Source organism: Pongo abelii, chromosome 9 (assembly GCF_028885655.2).
Source record: "Pongo abelii isolate AG06213 chromosome 9, NHGRI_mPonAbe1-v2.0_pri, whole genome shotgun sequence".
In the NCBI taxonomy this organism is placed as follows: domain Eukaryota; kingdom Metazoa; phylum Chordata; class Mammalia; order Primates; family Hominidae; genus Pongo; species Pongo abelii.
This window is the reverse complement of record NC_071994.2, coordinates 69,709,835-69,734,512: the sequence shown is the minus strand read 5'-3', so window position 1 is coordinate 69,734,512 and position 24,678 is coordinate 69,709,835. Positions and strand designations below refer to the sequence as shown.

The following is a 24,678-nucleotide window of genomic DNA, read 5'->3' as shown; positions in this document are numbered from 1 at the left end:
CAGTGACTATGCCCAAAGGGTAGGAGCGTGTGGAGGGAGGGAGCCCTTGGCTTACCTTTTCTCCACCAGTGGTGATTTGGCTTCCACTGTATTTTCTGTGTGGATTGGAAAGATGAAAGCTGCATGCACTTGTTACAGTGGTGTCTCTAAATGTTATTGCATGAGTATCTTGGGAGAAGGAAGACCAATCCAGAATATCCTCCTCTGCACCAAGGACAGCCCTCCCATTGCACACAATCCCAGCTCCTCATCACAATCCCAGTCCTCAAGGCAGGGAAGAGAAAGCCTGGTCAGGTAGGAAGATGCACGGGAAGAAGCACATTGATGGCCAGAGCTGTGGGGAGAGCCAGGATGGCCTAGAAGAGTGAGTTCAGTCAGCAGAGTCCACCTGTGGAGAGGGCAGTGAGCCCCTGCTACTGCTCACCTCTTCTAACTCCTGATGCACCCTGGTGCCTGATGGGCTCTGGACTCTGATGGGAGGCACTTCATCATGATTTGGCAGTCCTTCTGACCTGGTAGGGATCCTCTGTTGCTCTTCCAGGCTGAAGTCGCCCAGCTGCAAGAACAGGTGGCCCTGAAAGATGCAGAAATTGAGCGTCTGCACAGCCAGCTCTCCCGGACGGCAGCTCTCCACGGTGACCACACAGAGAGAGGTGACTAGCTTGACTGTGACAAAATGCAGTTGTCTGGGTCTCTGGGCCTACTCTTATAAGTGAGCATGTTTTTATATAAATGAGTCTGCATATGCTTGTGTGTGTAGCCATGCTAATGGACATGCATGTATGTGTGCAAGCATGGCCAAGTGAATGGATGCACCAGTTTGTGTTTGTGTGTCCCTATAATGCAGCGCTATTGTGGAATCATTCCCATGGAACCCTCCCCTAACTAGAAGGTTTTTCTCAGATGCACAGAAGTTCTGTGCAGCCACCTCTGGAGCTTTTACTGAAAATGTAGGAAATACCTACTCTCTCATTTGATTGAAAGGCCTTACTTTCATCAAAGGCCTTACTTTGGTGTCACCACCAAAGGGGAGGCTTTAGCAATTTACTCAGTCATTTCATGGATACTTGCCTGATGCTTGTATAAGGCCCTGAGATTACAGAAACAAGTCAGTTCTTTTCATTCTTGAGATTTCAAATCTTACCTCTCAGAAAGACCACCTAACTCAAATAGGTTCCTGGCCACCCTAACTCAAATAGGTGCCCCCAGTCCTGTTACTCTCTAACTCAACATCCTTCCTTTTTCCTGCCTAGCACTTATTATAACTTACCAGTGTTGTATGTTATCCCCACTCTGGGGCAAGGACTGTATTTTTCTTGTTTAAGAGCATATCCACAAAGCCTAGCACAATGTTTGGCCCATTGTAGGATCCTAAGAAATACTTCTTGAATAAGTGAAAGGATGGTGAATGGTCCCTGAGGAGTTTAAGTCTTGCTGATCAAAAATAGAGGATAAATCCTCAACTACTGTAATGAACACATAAATCTTTATGGCTGTTTGCCATGTATACAAAATGATCACATACCTTTCAACTTCTCCACCCACTACCAGGCTGCAGAGCAATGCTAAAGATCATATAGTCCTACAGATTGGTGCCACTACCTAGTCACATCCTGGCCTCAGCACTGAAAGCTTAGCTTGGATCCCCAGCTGGGGTGTGGAAGCCATGCAACAATGGCTTAGGCTGGAGAAGGAAATTAGTGATCAACATGCTCATCCCTCTCCTAGCTTTTCTCAGTGTGCGCCCAAGTCATTGGGTGTGTTGCCTACCTGCCAAGGCCTGCTTGTAGAGGCTGGGTTCTACTAAGACACCCTGAACTATCTCTGATGCTAAGCCTGGACAGAGAGTGCCCCATGCCATGACTTCTAGGCCAGGCAGCCTTCTCAGTCTACCCCTCCTATCCCCACAGTCTAAGCCTTCCAGGCCCTACCCAACTCCATTACTGGGTACTTTCTAGAGCTGGTCCTTGGGTCATTTGCTGCCGAAATTAGGTTCTGACCAGTGGATCAGGGTTTGCCAGTCTTCATCTGGAGCTTACTGCCCTCCCCAGCAAAGTGAGCTGCAGAGCTGATGTTAGCTACCCAGAGCCTAAATAATGAGCAAGCAATTCTCCACTTTATTCTGAAAATGAATCTCCACAACTATTTACACAAAGTCCATAGATCTACTGTTGCTATTCTTGTTAGATATAACAAGCATCCCAAAATAAAATGGGAGGCCTATATATTTGTTCCCTTGATTCCTGTACTTTTTTTTGATATAGACATCCCTATTCCCATTTAGGAAGAGGCATAGATCCTTCTTTGAACAATCTAGCTATGTGCCAATTCCTAGAGTATCTGGCAAATGACCTCTAGCTTCCTTAGGCTCTCCAAAACAGTTAAGGAATCAACAGAGTCCCTCTTGGGTCCAAACTGAGAGAAAGCCTTGGGTTTTCCACCACAGACCGACAGAGATTTCTCAGCCCATAGGGAAATTCTGGTTTATGATGAAATAAGATTGTTTATCCTTAACCCAGCATTTGCATATATGTATATATCCCAATACATCTAAACATTTGTTAGTCAATTTTGACTATATCATTTTAAATTAAGCCAAGTACCAACTCTTTTACATAATTTGTATTTCCCAGTCTTCACTCAACTGTAGACTTTTTTTTAATGTTAAATTCTCCTCTTCCTACAATTTGTCAGACTGTATGATTTTCTTCAAAGCCAGTCAGAAGCCCAGGTGCATGCCTACTCAAGTTGTAAAGGATAAGAATGTCTGTATTCTTAGGAGATGTTGGTTTTGAAAGATTTTTGGCTTCCTCTCTGTCACCTCGAGTACATGGGCATTTTGATTTTGCCCATAAATGTCTATAAAGAGAAGACAATACTAGTTTCCTTCATTTAGTAGTCTAGCAAATATTTAAGGAGGCCGATTCTGTGGCAGACACCATCCTGGCCTCTTTAAAGAACTAAATGAGCCATGTTCACATGGAAAGTCTTCATTTGAACTTGGGGGACATCATAGCGAGTGTGGATAGCTGTTTGTATTTATATAAATAATTATTTCTATGCCTGAATTCTTTTAGACCAAGAAATTCAACGTCTGAAAATGGGGATGGAAACTTTGCTGCTTGCCAATGAAGATAAGGTAAGATGGTCATTGTGTAGCCCTGTCTTTTCCATGCTTACATCCCTGGCTGTGTTTGGTCCCTGCTGGTCTCTGATATTCTGGACAGGGCCATGCTTATCATGCCATTGACATAGGGATATGTCAGGAGAATGACTTATGCCTCCTAGAGACTTGGCCTCAGCCACCTGTTTTTGGCTTTGATAACTGGAAAGTTTGTCTAAATGGAATCTCCTAAAGGCAGATTATAGCCCTGCCTGTTCCTGCTGGTGTGGGGAAAAAAAAAAATACTGCTGTGATCACTGCCGATATCATAGATCCTGCTGGAACTCCTAGCAAAACAGCCCACCAGTCTCCCATGTGCATGATCTGACAATAGAACCATCACAGAGACACTTGGCAGCATGCAGTGCCTCAGTTTACCCTGCCATCTTATATCCTTCACATCTAATTTCGGCACAGTCATAAATAGCCACCTGTATAAATAAAGAGTGCCTGGCTGTATAAACATCATCTCTGAGGATCACAACCCTGCATTTCACACATGAGGAAACAGACTCACAGTGCTTAAGTAATTTGGCCCAAGGTCAGGTAACTAGTAAATAGCACAGCCAGCTTTCACACCCAAGTTTGTCTGTGACCTGTGTGGTCTCCCAAGTTCCTTTCAAGGCCTTTGCCTTGAAAGAAGCGATCTTCTCTGGGTATTTCCTCTGTAATATGAGGTATCTCAGACTCCTAGGGAACAAATGAGTATATTGAGATAAGTATGACAGCTTTATTTTAGTCTTTTTTTGTGTCTGTCACTCCAGAGGGCAACACTAGGACCGGAAGGCAGATTTCAATGACCACTTCAGGAAGGTAGGGAGACAGTGAGTTTCATGCTTCTGAAAATGTTTAAGCCCTGTGAAGGGTGTCTCAGATGACTCACAGTCTTCAGGTAGAGCGTGAATGCCTGCAGATGCCTATGAGGCAGACCACTGAAATCCTAGCTCTGTGGAATGGGGCCTGGACACTCTTTTCCTTTGGTTCCATGTGGGATTTCTTCTCCTTGTGCTCAGAACATACCATGGGTCCCAAAATGAAATCATCTGAGATGCCAGCATAGCATTAATCTAAATCTCTACTCGCACTGTGGCAGGACCGTCGGATAGAGGAGCTTACGGGGCTGTTAAACCAGTACCGGAAGGTAAAGGAGACTGTCATGGTCACTCAAGGTAAGAGCAAGGGCGATCCTACCGTTGTCTCTGAAAGATATTCCATCAGCTGTGTTAAATCCACGGGCAGTTCTGCTAGCAGCTGTTTCACTTCTGTTTCAGAGAAGACTCCCTACTGGAGAACAGAGCTGTTTAGACTTTTCTGCATGATGAGAACTTAGCAGTTGTTGATTTCCAGAAATACTACCAAATGGAAGTCAGCTTAGGGCCTTCAGGGACTATCCAGATCACCAAGAATATAAAGCCTGTGAATTCCCCACTCTTGGAGGGTCTCTTATGCATCTTCCCAGGACATACCTTAGAGGCAGCAAGTGCAGTTAAACCTGGATCAAAAATCAACTCAGTGCCGTCATTGGGGATTAGAGCTCATCTACCTCCTAGAAAATCTAAAGCTCCGCAGCAGACTCAGAGGGCCCTCTGGGAGCCTTCCTCGAGTTGCTGGGCCTGAGTTGCTATAGGAAGTCACAGGACAGAGAGAGCTGCTGTGTTTTATATTTGCTGCCCAGACTGAATGCAACATGCAAGCAGCATCAGGGTTCTTATGGGCATAGTAGTGCATGTGCCAGGCTGCCTTCATTGTTCATGCCATTGACCTGGGCTCCCATCATAGATCCTGAGGAAGCAGCTGTTTCACAGCACAGGGCTGCTTTGAAGGATATTCAGGAACCTCTGATTCTGGCTGAGCTTCTGCTTCTTCTTTGGAAGAAGCCAAGCCTCTGCCAGGATGTGGCTGACTGGTCACTGACCAGGGCCTCTGCCAGCCCTCACACACAGCCCTCTTTTTTTTTTTTTTTTTTTTTTTTTTTGAGATGGAGTGTCACTCTGTCACCCAGGTTGGAGTGCCATGGCACAATCTCAGCTCACTGTAACCTCTGCCTCCCAAGTTTAAGCAATTCTTGTACCTCAGCCTCCTGAGTAGCTGGGATTACAGGCACTGGCCACCACACCTGGCTAATTTTTGTATTTTTAGTGGAGGTGGGGTTTCAACATGTTGACCAGGCTAGACTCGAACTCCTGACCTTAAGTGATCTGCCTGCCTCAGCCTCCCAAAGCGCTGAGATTACAGGCGTGAGCCAAAGCACCTGGCCTCACAGCCCTCTTTTTAAAATCATGGGTCAAGTCACTCTCAGGGCCTTGACTGCCTATAGCTAAGGAGTGAGAGGTTTGGAGGCAGGGGTTACATTACCTCTGTTCTGCAGACAAACTTTGACCTTGAAATGATCCTGATGCCAGCCCTTGCTCAGATGCCCTGAAGAATCTTCAGAATCACACTCTTACTGTCCCTTTATACATTTCTTAGTCCTTCTTAATGAACGAGAAACAATGTTAGAATTTTGTGGTACGATTATAGGTTTCTGAACATGAATTCAACAGTTCACTCTTACTACATTAATGCTTGCAGGGCCTTCGGAGAGAACTCTCTCAATCAATGAAGAAGAACCGGAGGGAGGCTTCAGAAAGTGGAACACTACAAATAAGGGCCCTGAAGAATTATTTAAACAAGAGGTACTGTGTTTCCAACCATGATGTAGGGTTTCAGCAGGTCCTCCGAGCTTGCCCTGAGCTTGAGGGAGGATCTAGTCAGACACGTGTCAGGTACATATCTTGGCAGGTGAATACTTAAATTAATAAAGTGCCCCTCAGGCTGTGATGGGGATAGGGGAGCAAGAGGCTGAGGCTCTGGCCTGTGCTCTGGTTGGAGACAGCATGGTGGATACTGGAACTTTCAAGGATAGGAGTTCTCCTTTTTAATCAGGCTCCTAGTTTATTTTTATCTTTTTTTTCTCTGGAATGTAAGCATAGACCAAAGGTGGTGTTTGATTTATCTACCACCCTTTCTCCAAGGTCTGCAGTAATGCCTGATACCCGGTAGAATTCAACAAATATTTGTTGAATGAACGAACATGTCTTGCTCATTTAGAGGAATTAACTGCAACCTCTGAAATGGCTGCATTCCTGCTTGACGGATACGCCCTTCAGCCCCTATAGCCAGGACACAGATTTTCCTTCTCATCTATTTCATTTGTTTAAAATCTGGTCCTATTGTATGAATCTCTCTAGACTTAAGCTAGATACAAATAAACAAATAAACAAGACCTCAGGTGAAGGAGGGGCTTCAGCCTAGGGTCCAAAAGATTCCTGAAAACTTCAGACTATCAAATTGAAAAGAATCTTAGTGCTTCAGTTCAACCTTTTTAATTAAGGAGCAAAAGCATCATCCAGTGAGCCAGTTATTGACTCAGAACAAGCACCCCAGATTGCTGGCAATTACAGAATAGCAGTGTCCAAGTCTTACTGGATACTTCCATGTGGTCACTGTGATGAACACTGTACCTGGCAGAATACGGACTTGAACCCAGGTCTGAGCACAAAGCCCAGGCTTTTAAAACTATACTATAATGCCAGGGTTGTTGTTATAGTAGACCAAGAGGATGCTAGGATCTAGAGAAAAGAGGCAGTACTGGAGACAAGGGACTGTGTTCTTTCATAACCACCATTAGCTCAAGGTGGCTCCGCCTGTGATGCTAGGTGCACTGCTGAAGGCACAGTGTTGTGGTAGGTACAGTACTGAAGACACGGAACTGTATTATTTCATACCATCATTAGCTCATGGTCTTTCCACCTGTAATGTTCTTTCCTTTCTTGCCTTAACCAGTTCTCATTTCTCAAAATTCAGCTCAGCTGTTCTCCTCTCTAAAGCTTTCTCAGCCTTCCCACTAGTGAGAGGGAGCCCCTCTCTCCCACTATTCCCATATTGTGTTACAGGTGTTGGAGCCATAAGAGCATTGCACATTATTCTGTTAGCCTAGTTTACTTGTCTGTCTCCCAGATGTGTGGAGTGCTTGCTCCAGACCTGGCACAGGGCCTGGCAGGGAGTAGATGTTGCTGATGTTTGTTGGGTGACCATATCAAATGGGATTCTCTCACTGAAAGCAACAAAATTTGGCTCTGGCTAACCTAAGGCAAAAAGAATGTTTTTAAGAGTGTGCAGTGGCTCGCTGAATGAAAGGAAAAGCTGAAGAACCAAGCTCAGAAAGGGAAGGAGCAGAAAAAGCCCAAGAACCCAGGTCTCAGGACTGTACTGCTGGGATATTAACATGATCTAAGCTGTAGGGCCCAGCAAAGAGAGGCAAGCTGGCCCAGATGGACTGATAGGCCTGCCACGCCCCCTTGCATCTTGAAAGAGCAAGGCATCTATAATGATGTATACACCATGGCTGTACCCAGGGAAGAAATGTCTCCCTAAAAGGAATCATGTAAAGCAAGGGGAAAGATGGTGGGTGGTCCCCAGACAGACTGTCCTCTACCATGACTCTTCTGTCTCTGGTGCAGATGCCTCCGAGATGTAGCTCTCCTACAATGGGGCCACCTCCATTGCCACAGAAATCACTGGAAACCAGGTAAGAGGCCTGGGCATTTCCCCACAGCCACTGTGCTCTCAGGCTTGCCTTGGGGCTGCCGAAGTGGATGGTGATGGCTGTGAATGGTGAGCATGGCCACTGAGTCCTAGGTGCACCTGCCCCTCTGTTTTAGGGCAGCTACAAACCAGGCCTACCCCTTTTGGCCACAGAAGGGCTTCTCATCTTTCAGGCTGAGGGTGTGGATCATCGTCACTGAGAAAGGATCTGGCCAGGGATTGGAGCCTCAGAGGAGAGGTGGCTGCAACTCATCTGTGTCTTACAGCAGCTCCTCAGAGCTGAGAGCATCCTGTGATGTGTGTTGCTTTTATCAGCCTCTGCCTCCTGCTTTTAGAGTGAATTTAGCCCTTTGACAATCGAACCTCTCTAGAGATGGCCATGTCTTCTCATAGCAATTGGTCTAATTGCTTTAGGGATGCTTCACAACAATGAACTAATAATGGGCTCACCTCTGAGGTCATTTAACTGCCATCTGTCTTGTTCCCTCTAAAATAAACCTAAATCTAGTTCCCTATGTCTGCACTTTAGCACACGTTTTGAAATTGAGCCCCATGTAAGGGAGACATGGAGGCTTCACTACCAAGGTATTGGCAGCCACTACCAGGCTGCCTTTCAGCTAAGGTGTTGAGGCAGATGACCACAAGCATCACAGAAACTCCCCAGAATGGTGCTGAGTCTCTAGAGCCCGCACTCTGAGTCCACTTTCCAGAAAGCAGTTGTTCCCTTGAGCCTTTAGCCGAGAGGAAAATGGTAATGTTAGAGAAGGTGATCAGGCAATCCTTAGTTTTGGAGAATAAGAATTGTGGTTTATGAGTTCACTGAGGGAAGGCCAACACCAAGGAACTCAGACTGATCAGATTTACAAGAGACTAATATTTTTTAAAATGATGACTTACTCGTATAATCTGAGAAATATGACTGCCAAGGAGACTTGGCACAGGTTACCTTTGTGACCACTGGTGGCATTGCCTCTTGACACATTTGGTGCTCTTCTCTGCAAAATAGACCCAGAGAGAGCCAAATGAGTCTGAGCAGACTAGACAGGCTTGCAGATCCAGAGCAGAGTGTGGAAGGGTCCTAGCAGGTGATGTTCTGGAGCCATGGCTGGCTAATGTGTTCATCTCCACTCTAAGGAGGCCCAGGTCCCTGCTCCCTCGATTACTCTTAGACTCAGACAAGCCCAGCATCAGTGCCTTTCCCCTCTTTTGACACTGTAGACCTTGGTCTTTTATGACCACACAATTGTCACCTCAGTGCAGCAGAATTGAGTGTATTCTGGCTTTTTGTGCAATGCCAAGAACATTTCATTTGGATTTAAGTGACCCCCCCTCATGCCCTTACTAACACATTATTGGACCAGTCTATCCCCCAAGGTGGGCCAGTCTCATTTTGTATGGAAAGCCTATTATGAGAGGGTATTTTTTTTTCATGACCTTGAACCTAAGCCCAAGACCACTGGTTAAGCATTTGAAATGTCCTCTGCGTGAGTGATAACATGTACCTCTTCTCGTAACTATTTCTTTCTTTTGTGTTTTTTTCAGGGCTCAGAAAAAGCTCTCTTGTAGTCTAGAAGACTTGAGAAGTGAATCTGTGGATAAGGTCAGCTCATTAACCTATCCTTAAAGATGACTGAGTTACTTTTTTGGGCCTAGCATAGTACTGGGATATATAGGCAGGTCCTGGTCCCTACCTTGTAGAGGATTTTATAAAGTTGTGGAGGAAACAGGAATTACATGAACATTTTGAGAAAATTAACCAGGTGTGGCCCAAAGCATCTTAGAGGAAGGACAATTCAGGAAATGTTGCCTGGAGTTGATGAGAGAAGATGTTGAGATCAGCAAAGCTTGGTTAGAGTCTGCTGGGCACCAGCAGGTTTTGGAAAATGGTGGGGAGTAGGAGGAGGTAAGGTCAGAGCCATGAGACAGATCAAGCCAGGGAAGATCTTGACTACTAGTCCTATATCCCTGGAGCACTTGGGGACATCGTACAGATTTTTTAATGATGAATTAATGTGAATCAAGGAGATGATCCCAAGGAAAGATATGGGATCTTCAGGATGTTGGAGAGTGAGCTGTTTTAAGAGTCTGGAAAGATGGAGGAGGGTTTTGTGGCTCCTTATATAGGAGTAGCCGTTGATCATGTGGGTGGACCTCATGCTGCAAGGGACAGTAGCAGGCTCTTGAGCTTCGTCATTAGAGACCAAGGGAGCCTGCCCTGATAGAGACCCTTCAGTGAGCCTGTGCTGCATACCATCCCTTGGTCTCCAATAATGTTCATCAGCCTCCTTGTTGATACAGTGGAGAACCATAAAGGCTGAAGTCTGCAGGAGCCCTGGGCTCATTCAGTGGCTCTGCTCCCATGGTCACGTGTCTCTCGGTTGCCATGGTCATGTTGCTGGCAGCTGCCCAGGACATCTGTCCATGGAGTTGGACAGGGATCTTTCCTGCCCTGGATGGTGATTACTTGACATGAAGATGTGGAGGGAGGGGATGAGCCTTTCAGATTTAAGCAAACAGGTAGTCCTGAGTTGTTGCTGTTTGTGAATAACACAAGTTTCTTTTTCTCCACATAAACGAAATCCTCTTGTTACTCCATAGTGTATGGATGGGAACCAGCCCTTCCTGGTGGTAGAACCCAAGGTACATTGACTTCGTGCCCCATTGTCTATTTGTGGTTACACTGTTTGCTAGTATTTTAATTTAGCAAGTCATAGTTTTCGTAACCTTAAAATGTGCTAACTGTAAGGAGTAAGAGGGCAAGAGGAAAGACACAACTTTTCTCTCCCATTTTATTTTTATGTGCACTCAGCTATTTAATATGCTTTCACTACCATTATTTGTGGGACAGGATTTATTATTATCACCTCCGTTTTATAGGCTCAGAGAAATTAATCTTTAACAAAGTAATCTAGATTTAATCACTGGGAAGGGGATTGCTACGATCTCAGCACACTGAAGAACGTGACAGCTCTCATCCTTTCTGTGCTGATATGTCATGGTTAAAAAAACACAAGTGTACACTCAGTCCCGCTTTGATGAACAAGTCATGTTATAAAAATTCCATTAGGACTGATTTTCTCCAGGGAAGCCTGTTGTGGAAGAGGATTAAGTTTTTAGGCCAGTGCACAAAATGTTGAGCCCATAAAGAAATGAAGATTCATATAATTAGCATGATTTCAGCCACACCCAACCACCATTTATAACATTATATGGAAAATGTATTGTGAGGCTGATGGCATTTCCCTTCTCTGTCCCCTGCCTCCATGTCCATATGAAACATGGAGCTTCTCATTGCTTGCTGACTTCTGCCTGAGAGGGTCATTTTATATTTTCACATCCGTATGGTAAAATGAGGTATCTCTGCTCCTCCACATCTGCGTAAGAGAAAGATCTTTTCTGCACGTCTGCATCTATATAAGGGGCTTCTCTACACTTCCATATTTGTAGCAGTTGGTGCTTCAAGTGGGCAGCCATTCCTTGGGCCATCTGAACTGTACAGCAAAAGTCTTCTGTCTGCTCCCCTGCCCAGGTGCTCTGCAACACAGTCCCTTGAGCCTGGGGTTGGTGTGGTCCCTTTGTGAACTGAAAGGCTTCCTATAGAGTCAGCTGTTAAATTGCTCAGCAGTCCCACCTCCCACCTCAGCTTCACAGAGGTCATTTGCAGGTGTTTCTAAAGCACACCTGTAAGTGACCACCTGCTCCTTTGGAAGCACGCCCAGCTCACAGGCTCAAGGTTTAAGACGCCAATTTGATTACCAAGAAATGTAAGTGACGTAGGACTATTTATAAAGAAAAAATGCTCCAGATTAAAAGATTAATTCTTACATGGTTTTGACCATAATCACAATCTTATACAACCTCAGTTATTCAACATGACCACCCTCCCCTCTCACTCACATACACCACCGTCCTCCCCAGAACAGCTCCACAGTTACAGAACCGTTCCACAGCCATCCTTCTGCAGCATCCCTAACTTTGGTGTCTGGCGCTTGCTTAAACTGGCTCTTGCTTTCCGTGACTGAGAGCTCATTTCATTGTAAGACGTCCTTTGTATTATTTTGCAGCTCTGTGAGCTTCTCTAAAATGTGCATCTGCTGATCCTCTCCCTCCATGTCTAGCCCATGGAAAAAGTCAATCTCCCCTACTCCAGATAGCTCTGGAATTTAAGTCCCTCATGCCCTCTCTGAGTGCTCTGTTCTCTGGGCCGAACATCACCTTCTCATGTGCATGGATCACAAGCCTTTCAAGCTGCTACTTAGTCTTCGTAGAGTCTTCGTAGGATCAGCGCTAGTTTCTCAATGTATTCTTCAAGTTGTGCCCTGGACCACACTTGGAGTGTGATATTCTAGATGTAGTCTGACCAGTGCCTGCCGTGGTCTAAGGACTGCTCTTCTAGATTGCTGTTTCTTTAGGCCCTGGGTATGTGATATTTCCTGTGCTTCTCCTTATCCACTGTCCACTGTGTGCTAGGCCCTGTGGATATGTTATTTCCTGGCAAACCTGAGGCAGGAATTGTTATTCTCCATTTAGAAATGACCAGAGGTCCTGAGAGGTGGAAGAGAAACAGCTTTGTCTGAGTTAGTCTGACTCAAAGCCTAGGCCCTTTCCACTCTGGCGTGCTGCTTCGCTGTTCTAATTTAAAGCAGCTGGATAATCAGTTCTACACTATTCCCTTGGCTGGGGCTTCTGTTCCCCTACAGCCAGGAGGATTGTTCTTTTTGGAGACAGGAGAAACAGAACTGGAGTTGCGCATCCTTGTTTCCTCTGCGTCACGTCTTAACATTGCACTGCCTTCCACATCAGTGAGTCATTTCTTCCCAGCTCCTCTTCTTGGCCTGAGCAGAGCTCAGAGAGCCCTTTCCATTGTCCTTGATTCCTTTTGGCTGTCTTTCTTACAGGTCTGGGCTGCCTTTTAAACCCCATCCTTGGGTTAGGTATGTGTTCTGCTTGTATCTCAGCTCCTCAGGGAACTCCCCGGGTGGCCCACTTGGCTCCTTGGCTGTCTCTGCCCTGCCTTGAGGGAGCATGCATGATGATGCAACCAGAAACATGTTTTTGAGAGCTCTTCCCCCCTCCATATGTCCTATATAATAGGGAGCTTGGAGTCATGCCCTTCAGGTCTCTAAAGTTTTTGAACACTACCTTCTCACAGTCAGTGGTTCCTGGGTCTGACTGCATTAGTCTAATCTGAGATAATCTGAGATGCTTGTTAAAAATATAGACATCTGGGGTGTGCTTCCAGAGGGACTGAATCAGGGACTGGGCACAGGAGGGATCTGGGAATTCATGTTGTTTTACAAGCGCCCCAGGTAATTATGAAGAGCAGCCGGCACATGAACTACCATTGGAAACTGTGGGTCTTGACCACATGTCTGATCATGTCTAATCTTTACCTCATGGGTCATCACAAACTTGAAAATCTCATAGCCTTCCTCTCTCAAGGTTCTAGTTACTTCTACTCCACCAGCCAGTTCTTTCAGAATTCTTTCTGAATTCAGTTTCCTCTCACTGTATCTCTCCTTTCTGAACTATTTATAGGGAGTTATAGTCAATGTTCAATGAATGAACTGAATCTCAATTTCTAGGACATATATTTATAAGCAAATTGAATTGGAAATATATTGGATATTTGGCCTTTAGCTAAATGGAACTTCAAAAGATGTCTCAGTCAACAGCCTTCCATTACTGTTCTGACTTGCCAGTTTGAAATCTGTTTTGTTTTTTATATTACTTTCTTCTGGATCTAATCAGGTGATCCACAGTTGATTCCTTTAGTGACATTGCTTCAATTTCTCTTTTCTTTTATTCTCACTTTCACAGCGCATTCCACTGTGTTTCTCTCAGGTTTGCAGATTTAGAGGCCATTATATGCCTCCTTACCAAATAAGTGCTGTCTTCTTCCTCATTTAATCAACTTGTTTCTTTGCGACCTTTCCATGGCCAGGGTCCAAGCATGGAGCTGGCTGCACTGAGGCTCTACCTCATGCAGACTATGATCCTAAGTTCCTAAAGGAGCTTTGTTGGCATGTAGTCCTCTGGCCCGTTTCTTGTTGTCACCTCCCCCAAGGGTGTGTGTATCTTCATGCTTGCCTTAACATGATGTTTTTTAAGAAGCCATGATCACAATAGAGGGTTTTTTTCTTCTTTTGCTCCAAATTTAAACTATAATTTCCCTTCTGTACCATAGCCGCTCTCAGGCAAGATCCATATCATTTATGCAGTTGGTCAGGCCCTCACAGAGATCTGCCCTTGCCTGGTCTGAGTAAGGGTCCCAATTAGCAGAAGCACCTCTCTCCTCACCACAGGAAAGCAAATCTGGGGGAAACAGAGAAGCCCAGACCAGACTGAGCTCAGTTTCCTCCCTTGCAGGATTGTTATTTTACATATATATGTATGTATGCATGATAAAACACTAGGCAGCTTTTATTAGAATGCCAATTTTCATATCCAAAGAGCTTACAGAGTAATTCACTGCTGTTAATTCACTGAGTCTCTGAGCACTAGGCCAGACAGCAAAGGCACCTTTGCAAGACAGCTTCACTTCCTGTTAGAGTCAGTTTCAGTCAGCCCCGGATTTGCACTTGACTCTGTCCCTGTCTTACTGTGTGGCCTTGGGAAAGTTTCTTCCTTCCTTGGAACTCTGGTCCCCTTTCTCGGACTAGCTAAATAATCTTTGAGGGGTCTTCAAGTCACCATATGTGAAAAATGGCTCTTGGAAAACAGGGAGTTGTTCTGTATCCAAGGATTTCCTAACTGAGGCTGACAGCTAAGTCGGTATCTCTCTCTTTCTCTCACCTTCCAATAGGACAGCCCTTTCTTGGCGGAGCACAAATATCCCACTTTACCTGGGAAGCTTTCAGGAGCCACGCCCAATGGAGAGGCTGCCAAATCTCCTCCCACCGCCTGCCAGCCTGACATCACGGGGAGCAGCCTGCTGAGGCTGAGTGAGTGTCCAGCCCTGGTGCTGGTGGCCTCTGAGCAGCGTCCTTGGCACTTTCAGTGATTGTATAAGATCCCTGCACCTACCACCACAATCCACAATTGAAGAATGGTGGGGTGGGTGGCTGGAACAAGTTGTACCTTGGGGCGGTCCCACCTCTAGAGGCTCCCGCTGGGCGAGCTGTTTTCTAAGGTCAGCACTCTACAGTCTCAGCAAAGCAGGGTGTGTGTATCCCCTACTTCTTTTCGGCTGCAGCTTTTCACCCTCATTTCCTCTCTTCTTCTCTTCCTCCTCTTGAACCCCTTCCTGTCCTTCCTAGCATTGTTTTCCCTCCTCTCAGACACCCCTTCTACCCTTCCTGCCCCTCATGCTTCCTTCCTCTGTCATTCTGATCTTCTCTCTCCTGTCTCCACCTTCTTCTCTGCAGCTTCCCTATTCCCAGTAGGAGGGTATTATGCACTCCAAGTGGGAGCATTTCCTTAGGCAAATGGAGTCAGTGGCCAATGGGCAAGGGTGTCGGTCTACAGGTATCCTTTTGGTGGTTAAGACCTGAAACCACAGAGGCTTTTGCTGCTTTTCATTCAAAATAAGCCATCTTTCCCCACCAGCAGCAGAAGATTCAATGGGCCCAGGAGGGAACATTCTGGTCCTGGCAGAGTTCTTCCTGAGGCTCCTCAGCCTCAGTCTTCCCTGAGCTGGCCCATGTGTTGGTCTAGTGAAGGCCAGCTCTGCCGTTGGCTGCAGGAACTTCAGATAAGCCCTTGAATGGGTGTGTTCTAGTGACACTCAAACTGGACTCACTATGGCTTCAGATTGTTCTAGTCTGAGCTGAGTGAGCCCAGGCACCTGCACAAGAGCTGCCTGTGGCCTGGAGTATTCAGTCCCTGCTGCTGTCCCTTCCTTTCCCCGGGTGTGGACACCTCAGCCTGTCACAAAGGGGTACCAGGAACACTTGGTCCCCTCACATGAAACCTCCTCTCAGTATCAGTCACCACTCACCCCATCCTTCTCCACGGGATTATTTTTCTTTCTGTTTTGAGTTTTTCTTTTTTGCTCGATGACACTCTTTTGTTTATTTCTTTGCTTCCCTGTAACTCTGTTGGGCTGGACTTTGGCCTCTCTTGTTTCTTCATGTGGCTTCTCTGCTTCTTGGTTCACTGGAGATCGTGGCCGGAGTGTCAGTGCCCCCGTGTTAGGTACTGTACCCATTCCAGGTGAGGTGGAGAGTGAGAATGCCTTTGTTTCCCTACCCTAACCCTCCCCTTCACCAACACTCAGCCAGGGTCCCACTACTGCCTACGTTCCTGCATCTCCCTCTGAGGAAAAAGAAGCTGCTTGTTGGAATAATCCCCAAGTACTTTGGACCCCAAATCCTTAAAATTAAAGACATTAGCTCACCTAGATTTGAAATATTGAGCACACTAATTTCTCAGCAAGGAAGCCTGGAGTCCCCACTAGTCTCTGGGATCTTGGTATGGAGTTCTGCCCTGAAGGCAGAACTGGGCAGATTCTCTGGACTCCCACTGAAGGAGAGGGCCCAGGCTTGGGGAAGAAGGGTTCCAGAGGTCACGTCCTTACATTCACATTCATTGCCTTCTTCCAATCTCAGGAGACACAGAAAGTGGCTGGGATGACACTGCTGTGGTCAATGACCTCTCATCCACATCATCGGGCACTGAATCAGGTCCTCAGTCTCCTCTGACACCAGATGGTAAACGGAATCCCAAAGGCATTAAGAAGTTCTGGGGAAAGTAAGTTGGTGCTGTTGATCCTAATTATATTGCTTAGAATTTTTCTTTTTGATTGGGCAAAGAGTCTATGTAAGCCCCTGGTCCATTAGACACTGAAACAGCAGTCAAAACAGAGTGTTCGTGTTCAAAGAGAAGAATCTGAGGTATTTTTCAGGGCCGAGAGAGGGAGAAGTATGAAAGACACCCATTGAATATATCCAGTTGCCTTTCATGTCATGCATCCTAGGCACCCACCCATTCCACACACCCTGAACATAATCTCTGCAGCTTATATTACACTGGCTTTGGGACAGACACAGATGAGACTGTATTCTCCCTTCTTAGGAGTCAGTCTGTTTTAAGAAATCTTTGAAAAATCTTTGAAAGCCAAGTACTTGCTGGCCCAACTGATCCACTTTGTGACATGAGGCAGAAACTGGGGCCTCCTACAAGGCATCAAACTTTGCTTTGACCTCTATGGCAAGTGACCAAATCCCAGAGGCAGGATTCGAATTGAGGCTTGAGTCTGGCCAAGGAGCTGCAACAGGTTGTGATCCTTGATCTCTGGGAAGGTACGGAGAAAAAGTGCTGCCAAGAGTCCCTGTGCTGGCCTGCATGGCCTTGCAAAAGAGGAAGCACAGTGACTGTAGGCTTTCTTACTATTCCATGACCGTCTCCATGGATTCTTCTCCATGCAGAATCCGAAGAACTCAGTCAGGAAATTTCAACACTGACACACTGGGGATGGCAGAGTTTCGACGAGGTGGGCTCCGGGCAACCGCAGGGCCAAGACTCTCTAGGACCAGGGACTCCAAGGGACAGAAAAGGTAAGGCTTTACCCACTTTCCTTTGATCTCCCTTCAAACCTGCACGGGTGAATCTTCACTCCTGTGTTTTGGGGAAACCCCTTTCCATATTCTCTTCCCCAGTCAAGCAGTCCCTACAATACATCATCTCCAGCACAATATTTCCTAAGTTCTGAGTTACTCAGCCAAAATCAGTACTCCTGGGGGTCTTCCACAGGATTGGAATGTGACATTTTATATCTAACCAAAAGGCAAAAAGTAAGCTGTAACTCTCTTCAGTTTAGTCCCCTCAAGATTGCCATATACCAATGCAAAGTACAGGTAATTACTGGTTATGATACGTATAACTCAGATATCCGCTCTCAGAAATAATAGAGTCTAGATTCCAATTAAGGAAGAAAAGCATTTCCCTAAATGCATCATATTGTTTGCAGACCTGCATCCCCTGTGGAAGGGAGTCTTAGCTTATTTTGCACATGGATATGATACTCCACTTCCCTGGCTTGCCAAACAGGTTTCTAGTCTTACCAGGTCCTCCTGGTGCATGAGACACGGGACCTTTCCAGATCCATTTATTCTTTTATGAGTATCCCCAGACTCCAGGTAGCTTGAAAAGAAACATGAGAATGTATAGACCATTAGCTTTTAGAGGCTAGAGAGTCTAAGGACATAGTCTAAGTAAGTCAGAGACCAATTCAGAGCCCTTAGAAAGTGAGCCAGGGAAAGCTTTACCTGTATATTCAATAATTAGATATTCTAATTTACTTGGCAATTTTCTCAATGTAGACATTACTTTCGTTTCTGATTTATCTGAGCTGAAAAAAAAATCAAGCTATAGTAAGCTTGAATGATTCATCTTTGTTTTAATTCTGGCTAGTTCTTGAAGGATTGACTCTAGAAGGGGAATCATTGGGTCAAGGTATAAAAACTTTCCTAAGACCCCTCAGCATTGTCCCTAGAGTAGGAGAGCATGGTTAGGGAGCTATCTGTATTCTGATAGTCACTTTAGAGTATGGGGTGACCAGGGTCAGTAGCTTTCTTTGCCAAAGGAAAAAACTGCAGTTCCAGCCACAAGGCTGCTTTGTTCAAATGTCTTTGTGCTTTATTAACCGTAACAGTGGATGAGAAAGGGAAGAAGTATGAAGAGGTCCTGATGAGATTGTTATGTTTATCGTAACGGTGCAGAATGAATTTGCTGGTGGAAAAGAAAGGCCTTTATGACTCTTAAGTAGAAATTTGACATATGTTAATGTCCTCTGGTAATATTTATAATTTCTAGATATTAATATTTAGGTGTAGCTTTAAAACTGTTGTTGCTAGTATTCTTTAGGAAAAGTACTTTGATACTGAAAGCCTCCAGCCCCAACCTTTTTTTGTTCAATAAAACAATTGATTTCTTTTTAAATATGATATTTGATAACATTGTGTAGGCACTCTCTCTCAGATTATGGACGAACACATTTTATTTTCTTTCTTCTCCCAGGTAAAGTTTTAAAGAGTTACATTCCAATCAGCACTGCTGGACAGAGTGCGCCTATTACACCCATATCCTTGTCAGCATTAAGTATTTAAATTTTTCTTTTTCAAAGTTTTCTACTTTTATGAACCTCCAAATTTCCTTTTTATTGGTAATTTAGTTTTCGTGTTTGTCCTTTTAATTCTTTTGTGAATTATCTGCATTTTTGTTCATTATTATTACTGTATTTCTTATAGATTTCTAACTGTTCTCTATTAAGATATTAAGTCATGTCTAATAATTGTGACAAAGTATTTTTAGGTTTGTAGCAGAATTTTACTTTTGCTTCTGATACTTTGATACATGGAATTTTTATGTTTATATAGAATTAGGTTCATCCACTTTGTGAATTCTTTCATCATTTTGTTTTAAATTTTTTCTGTGATTTTTAAAAACTTTGAATAATCCATTTAGGAATTATTTTAGTTTGTGACTTTATTATGAGTTACTATTTTTGAGAAAAAGGCAGTAAAGTATAATGTTTAAGGCAAACAGGCTCTAGAGCCACATGACTGGATCCCATCTTTGCGAAGTATTTTTTTCCTGAGTTGTTCTACTGAGTGTATTGCCCTTCAGGACTCCAGCTTTAGGAGAGGTCCCCAATCCTACTGCTCCCCTACCCTGGGCCCCATTTTATTTCCTTTTCCTATACGCATGGTGAGTCAGATTCATCATGAATGTAAAGATGCTTAAGCTTCAGGGACCCTCCTTTGTATGGAGACCTTCCAGGGTCCAGAGAGTCTGATCATAGTGTTAACAGGGCCAGTTGTTTTGAAAATTTTGCATAAAAAAGGTATTTTAAACACAACCAGTTTTAAGACTGCTGACTATTTTTACTGCAACTTTCGCTTGGTCTATACTTTTCCTTGTAACAGATGGTGTTAGGGCAGCTGTGGGGGTTTTGGGGGACTTGTTAAGGGGAAGTTGGCCTGGGGATCCATGTAGTTTGGGTTTAGCGGGGTATGTGTGTGCATGTGGTTTGCAGTCACTGCATGTTTAGTTTAGTTGGGTTTAATTCACTAGCTTTCCTACTGCACAAGTGGCTTCCAGGATTTCTTCTACTCCCTATTGTGCCGATTCGCTCAGTGCTCTGTACTCACTAATGAACTGTACAATTATAAATGTGCCATGTGCTCTCCCCCTACTATGAGACGAGCAGATTTGAGAAATCTCAGCTACATCATTTGAACTGCAATTTGAAAAGATGTTTTGGAATGTGTCAACAAAACAAATGTTTTGGCTATATATGAAGGGTATCTTCTCTGTCATCTCCAAATTATTTCCCAGCATGTTCAGTGGTGCCCTGGCTGATGATATGGGAGATGCTGGCACTGAGAGGAGCTGAGGAGGAGGTACAGAAGCTGGGTCTGATTCTGTGTGAGCACCTCAAGGCTCAGGAGGGAGGAGAGGATTCACAAAACAAAAAATGGGAAGACTGCTGGAGATGAGGCCCAGAGCTCTAGGTGGTTTTGAAAAGGTCGATAGGACAGAGGTTTTCCAATTATGATCTCAGAAACACTTATTTCCCCTTTAGAGCTGAAATGTTAGGTTCACAAAGACTAGGCAAAAAATAAAAGTTAAAAAATTTTAAAAAGAACTGAAATGTCCCTCAAATATGTTTGTTTTTCCCACTTCCAAGAAATAAGGAAACAAATGAAATAAAAACAAAATAGAATATAAAACAAAAGTGATAAAATGAGCATTGAAATTTGTAATTTCAATTACAATGTAAGAAATTACATTGTAAGAAATTATTCTTAATTGTAATTTTTTACATTGTAAGAAATTATTCTTTCTTACATTAAAAAACAAATTATAAACAAAAAATCCAGATCATACCAAAAGCAGTAATTTGCTAAGAGCAAGAGGTAAGTTTTAAACAAAAGGAATGAGTAGCCTTCTAGATTGTTGTTCATATAAGATGAATGATACAAACCCATTGGGAAAAGGTTGAAATTTCTTGCTGAGTTTACATGATATACTGACAGTGACAAAGATAACATAAAACTCGTACTGCCACAAGGACATAGACAACACATGAGTTAAATGAACATTGTCAATTCAAAGAATGTTTAAGATTAGCCATAGCGTTAGAAAACTTGAATGCGTTATAGTTTTACAACTCACATATAAAAGACATTTGATAGAGGCCTTTCTAAATTTAAATGATTCTAAAAATGTACATGACAATACCAGTTATAAATTGTGAAGATAAAACTTCTTAACTATTGTCATAAAAGATAAATATTGATCAGTCATGCTAGAAGAAAGACTAAATCGACCATCTGTTGTCATAGAATATATTATAAAGTTGTAGACATACAAAGAACCAGTCAAAGAGTATCCACCCAAAATATGAGAGTAAAGAAGTACTATAGCTGGATACAGTAGCTCAGACCTGTAGTCCCAGCTACTTGGGAGGCTGAGGCAGGAGGATTGCTTGAGCCCAGGAGCTCAAGGCTGTAATAAGCTATGATTACATCACTACACTCCAGCCTGGGCAGCAGAGCCAGACCCCATCTCTAAAAATAATTAATTACTAAAACCGTGTCTCTAAAATAAATACCCCATCTCTAAAATAACAAATACCCTGTCTCAAAAAAGAATCACACTATAGAAGTATATCAAGCTTTTATGTAATAAAATATTTCTAGATTTTATGATTTTTTTTTCAGTTTTGCAAAACTTGCAATTTTTTGTGGCTTGTTTTCTAATTCTAAATATTCCCTTTGTTTCTAATTATATATTCAAATTTTATACTATTTTGAAGAGAAAGTTTTTAAGTTCCAGGCCCCGTAAAACATTGTCAGGACCCATGAAAGCCCAGGTTCCAGATTATAATGGATCAGTCCCTGCCCCAGGGTATACATCATCTCTAACATTTGATCTAAAATGGGGCATTCTTATCACGCTTATCCTTTAAGGAATTCCCTCACTTTAACAACAGCTCAACCAGGCATTTAAAAAAATATGTTTTAATCTAGTATGTTAGGGGTACTTTGAAGGAATCTTTCTGGTCTTTGAAGGAATATCTAATCTTCGATATTCTATAAATCCTCATTTATGAACATAATGTTGCTCTGTCGAATCCCCCCCTAAAAAAAATGACTCCATTGGGATTTGTAGTGTGCTATTATATTCACACTTTAAATGAAAAATGGATGTCTTTAAGAATTGATGGCTTTATAAAACTCAGTCACCCTGTCTAGAAACATAATCTAGCTTTTCATTTATTCATGTCCTTTTTCATGTTGCTCAGTTGACTGTTGTAGTCAATACCTCTCCCCACCCCCGCAATCCCCACACATAATCACACAAGGCCAAACATCTCTTGTTAAGGCAATTCCTAGACGTTTTATAATGTTGGTTGCTATGAGTGGGATTTTTAAATTGTTTTAACAGTAGCATTAGTATCTGTGCATTGATGGTATTAGAAATTGTTGATCTTTGTATGTAACATATACGTTACATATGTTTATATGTGTATTTCATAAGTGGCCACCTTACTGATCTCTCTTGGGTTTTCTAAATGGGCAGTCCTGTCATCTGTAAAGAATGGCTTTATTTCTGCCTAATAGCTATACTTCTTCTTATTTATCTCTAATACTGGCTACGACTCTCAGACCAGTGTTGTTAGTACTGATAAAAAACATATTGTCCTTTTGACTTTAATGTGAATGTTCCTCCTGTTTTGTTAATAAGTAATGTGTTAGCTATTGTTGATTGGCAAGTTTTTGCTTTTAGTTTTGGGTGTTTTGTTTTTGTTTTTTTTTTTTAATGTTAAGAGAACTTCTTAAATGCTAAGAAAACTAGTTTTCTAAGCATTTTCCTAAAAAGATGTTTCTGCCTAATGAGGCCACAGCTCTGGACTTGTGGCATGTATATGTGTGTATGCGGACCTAGGACATGTGAACATGATCTCAGGAGGGCCATACAGGCTGCCCCATTCTCTAAGTAGTCTGAAATTTGAAATTCAGATCTTGTGTTATTAAGAAAACTCTAGGGTCTACCTCCTATGAGTGTGTTGTAGTGGAATTTTGTTCAGCAGAATCCCATGATGGAGGTTGTTTGTTAAAAAACAGGTTTTTTGTCTTGTTTTCTTTTGTTTTGTTTGTGAGACATGATTAGATTCAGAACCTCAGGCTTTCCCACTAACAGGAATATGCTGTTTTCCTGCTTCCCAGTGACGCCAATGCCCCCTTTGCCCAGTGGAGCACAGAGCGTGTGTGTGCATGGCTGGAGGACTTTGGCCTGGCTCAGTATGTGATCTTTGCCAGGCAGTGGGTATCTTCTGGCCACACTTTATTGACAGCCACCCCTCAGGACATGGAAAAGGTAAGGGCTGAGCTTGGGAAGAGGAGGCTCCCATTTCTCCCCAAAGCATGGGAAGGCCGGGGACCGCCACTCCTGTCACACACACACACACACACACACACACACAGGAGGATGGATGGAGGAGGCTGAGAGTCCCTCTGTAGCTGCAGGTTGGCATCCCAGGGCACGGTGTGGAGATCACTGCCATACTCTCAGAGCATCTCCACCCAGACACAGCTTTCTCTGAGGGCCAAATTGCCTGCCAAAATTTCACATGTGGTCTTCATCTTTTAATTTCAGGAGCTAGGAATTAAGCACCCACTCCACAGGAAGAAGCTTGTTTTAGCAGTGAAAGCCATCAACACCAAACAGGAGGAGAAGTCTGCGCTGCTAGACCACATTTGGGTGACACGTAAGGATAGGCATATATGTATTAAGTATGTCTCTGGCAGCAACTAAGAGTAGAAAGAATTTCCCTGTTAAATGGGTACCTCAAAGACAGCTGTCTCCTTGTAAAAGGCAGAGGAATTACTAAACTTTTGGGGGAATAAAACGAACTTCAAAATATAATTTGCTCCCCTCTTTTTGGTGTCTACATTCTCTCATTCTCATGAATCCTGACACATCTGGGGTTTTTGTATTTGTAGGGTGGCTTGATGATATTGGCTTACCCCAGTACAAAGACCAGTTTCATGAATCTAGAGTTGACGGACGAATGCTGCAATACCTAACTGTGGTGAGGACTTTTTCTTTAAATATTTCAGTTGTCCCTGTGAGCACTCAGCTCACGTGTACCCATGGTGGTTATTTTAAACTTGATTCCATATATTCTTAAGGCCTTGAAATAGTATCATTTGTCACAAAAGAGGTCCCAAGTAGCACAGTACAAACCACTGTGATAAGCTATTGGTGTCTCCACGTGCACCTTCCTGAGATGTGGTTGACTTGTCTATGCTTGGTCTGGTGAGGGACATCAGGGGTCTTTTGTCACTTTGGAAACTCTGGTTTATCAATTAAACTTTCCTCTTTCAGAATGATTTACTCTTCTTAAAAGTCACCAGCCAACTACATCATCTCAGCATCAAATGTGCCATTCATGTGCTGCATGTCAACAAGTTCAACCCCCACTGCCTGCACCGGCGGCCAGCTGATGAGGTGAGACCACAAATAGTATCTCTCCAGGTAGCCCCGAGCCAGGACCCCTGAAACATCGAGCATGAGCAAACAAGAATGACATCATAAAAGCACTGTTTTTTGGACCATGGTGCCTGGGATTCTTTTGTTTGCTTGTGCTTCCTGTTGCCCCAAACATCCGTTACCTGTACTTTGTGTCTCACAGTAGCCATAGACCTCTAAGCTCCCACCCTCCACTGGGGAGACACATGCTATAAAGTCATCACAGTGATTAAAGGAGATGAGGAGATGGTGCAAAGAGAGGGGGAGGGGAAGACAAAATGGAAAGATGGGTGTCACAGTAGAAGAGAAGAGGCAGAGGAGGGGGAAGAGGAGCCCATAGAAGCTAGACATTTCAGAATAGGTATCCCTACTTGTAGATCCAAAATTACCTGACTTCCAGGCCCAGGTACAGGGGATCCATGAGCAGTCTTGCTAGAGAAGAAATA

At 43.8% G+C, this 24,678-nt stretch overlaps 1 protein-coding gene across 10 annotated transcripts in view; it reads left to right on the top strand.

Annotated features, from left to right (window-relative positions):
- PPFIBP2 (PPFIA binding protein 2) overlaps positions 1–24,678 on the top strand; it is a 142,859-nt gene that overhangs the window by 111,113 nt on the left and 7,068 nt on the right. For all 10 annotated transcript variants that reach the window (XM_063727957.1, XM_054523857.2, XM_063727956.1 and 7 more), the window contains 14 exon segments: positions 542–653; positions 3,078–3,139; positions 4,257–4,332; positions 5,735–5,838; positions 7,666–7,733; positions 9,293–9,350; positions 10,349–10,390; positions 14,556–14,694; positions 16,300–16,441; positions 17,119–17,247; positions 22,927–23,077; positions 23,357–23,468; positions 23,704–23,792; positions 24,089–24,211. In XM_063727957.1, the coding sequence (XP_063584027.1) occupies positions 542–653; positions 3,078–3,139; positions 4,257–4,332; positions 5,735–5,838; positions 7,666–7,733; positions 9,293–9,350; positions 10,349–10,390; positions 14,556–14,694; positions 16,300–16,441; positions 17,119–17,247; positions 22,927–23,077; positions 23,357–23,468; positions 23,704–23,792; positions 24,089–24,211 (1,407 nt within the window).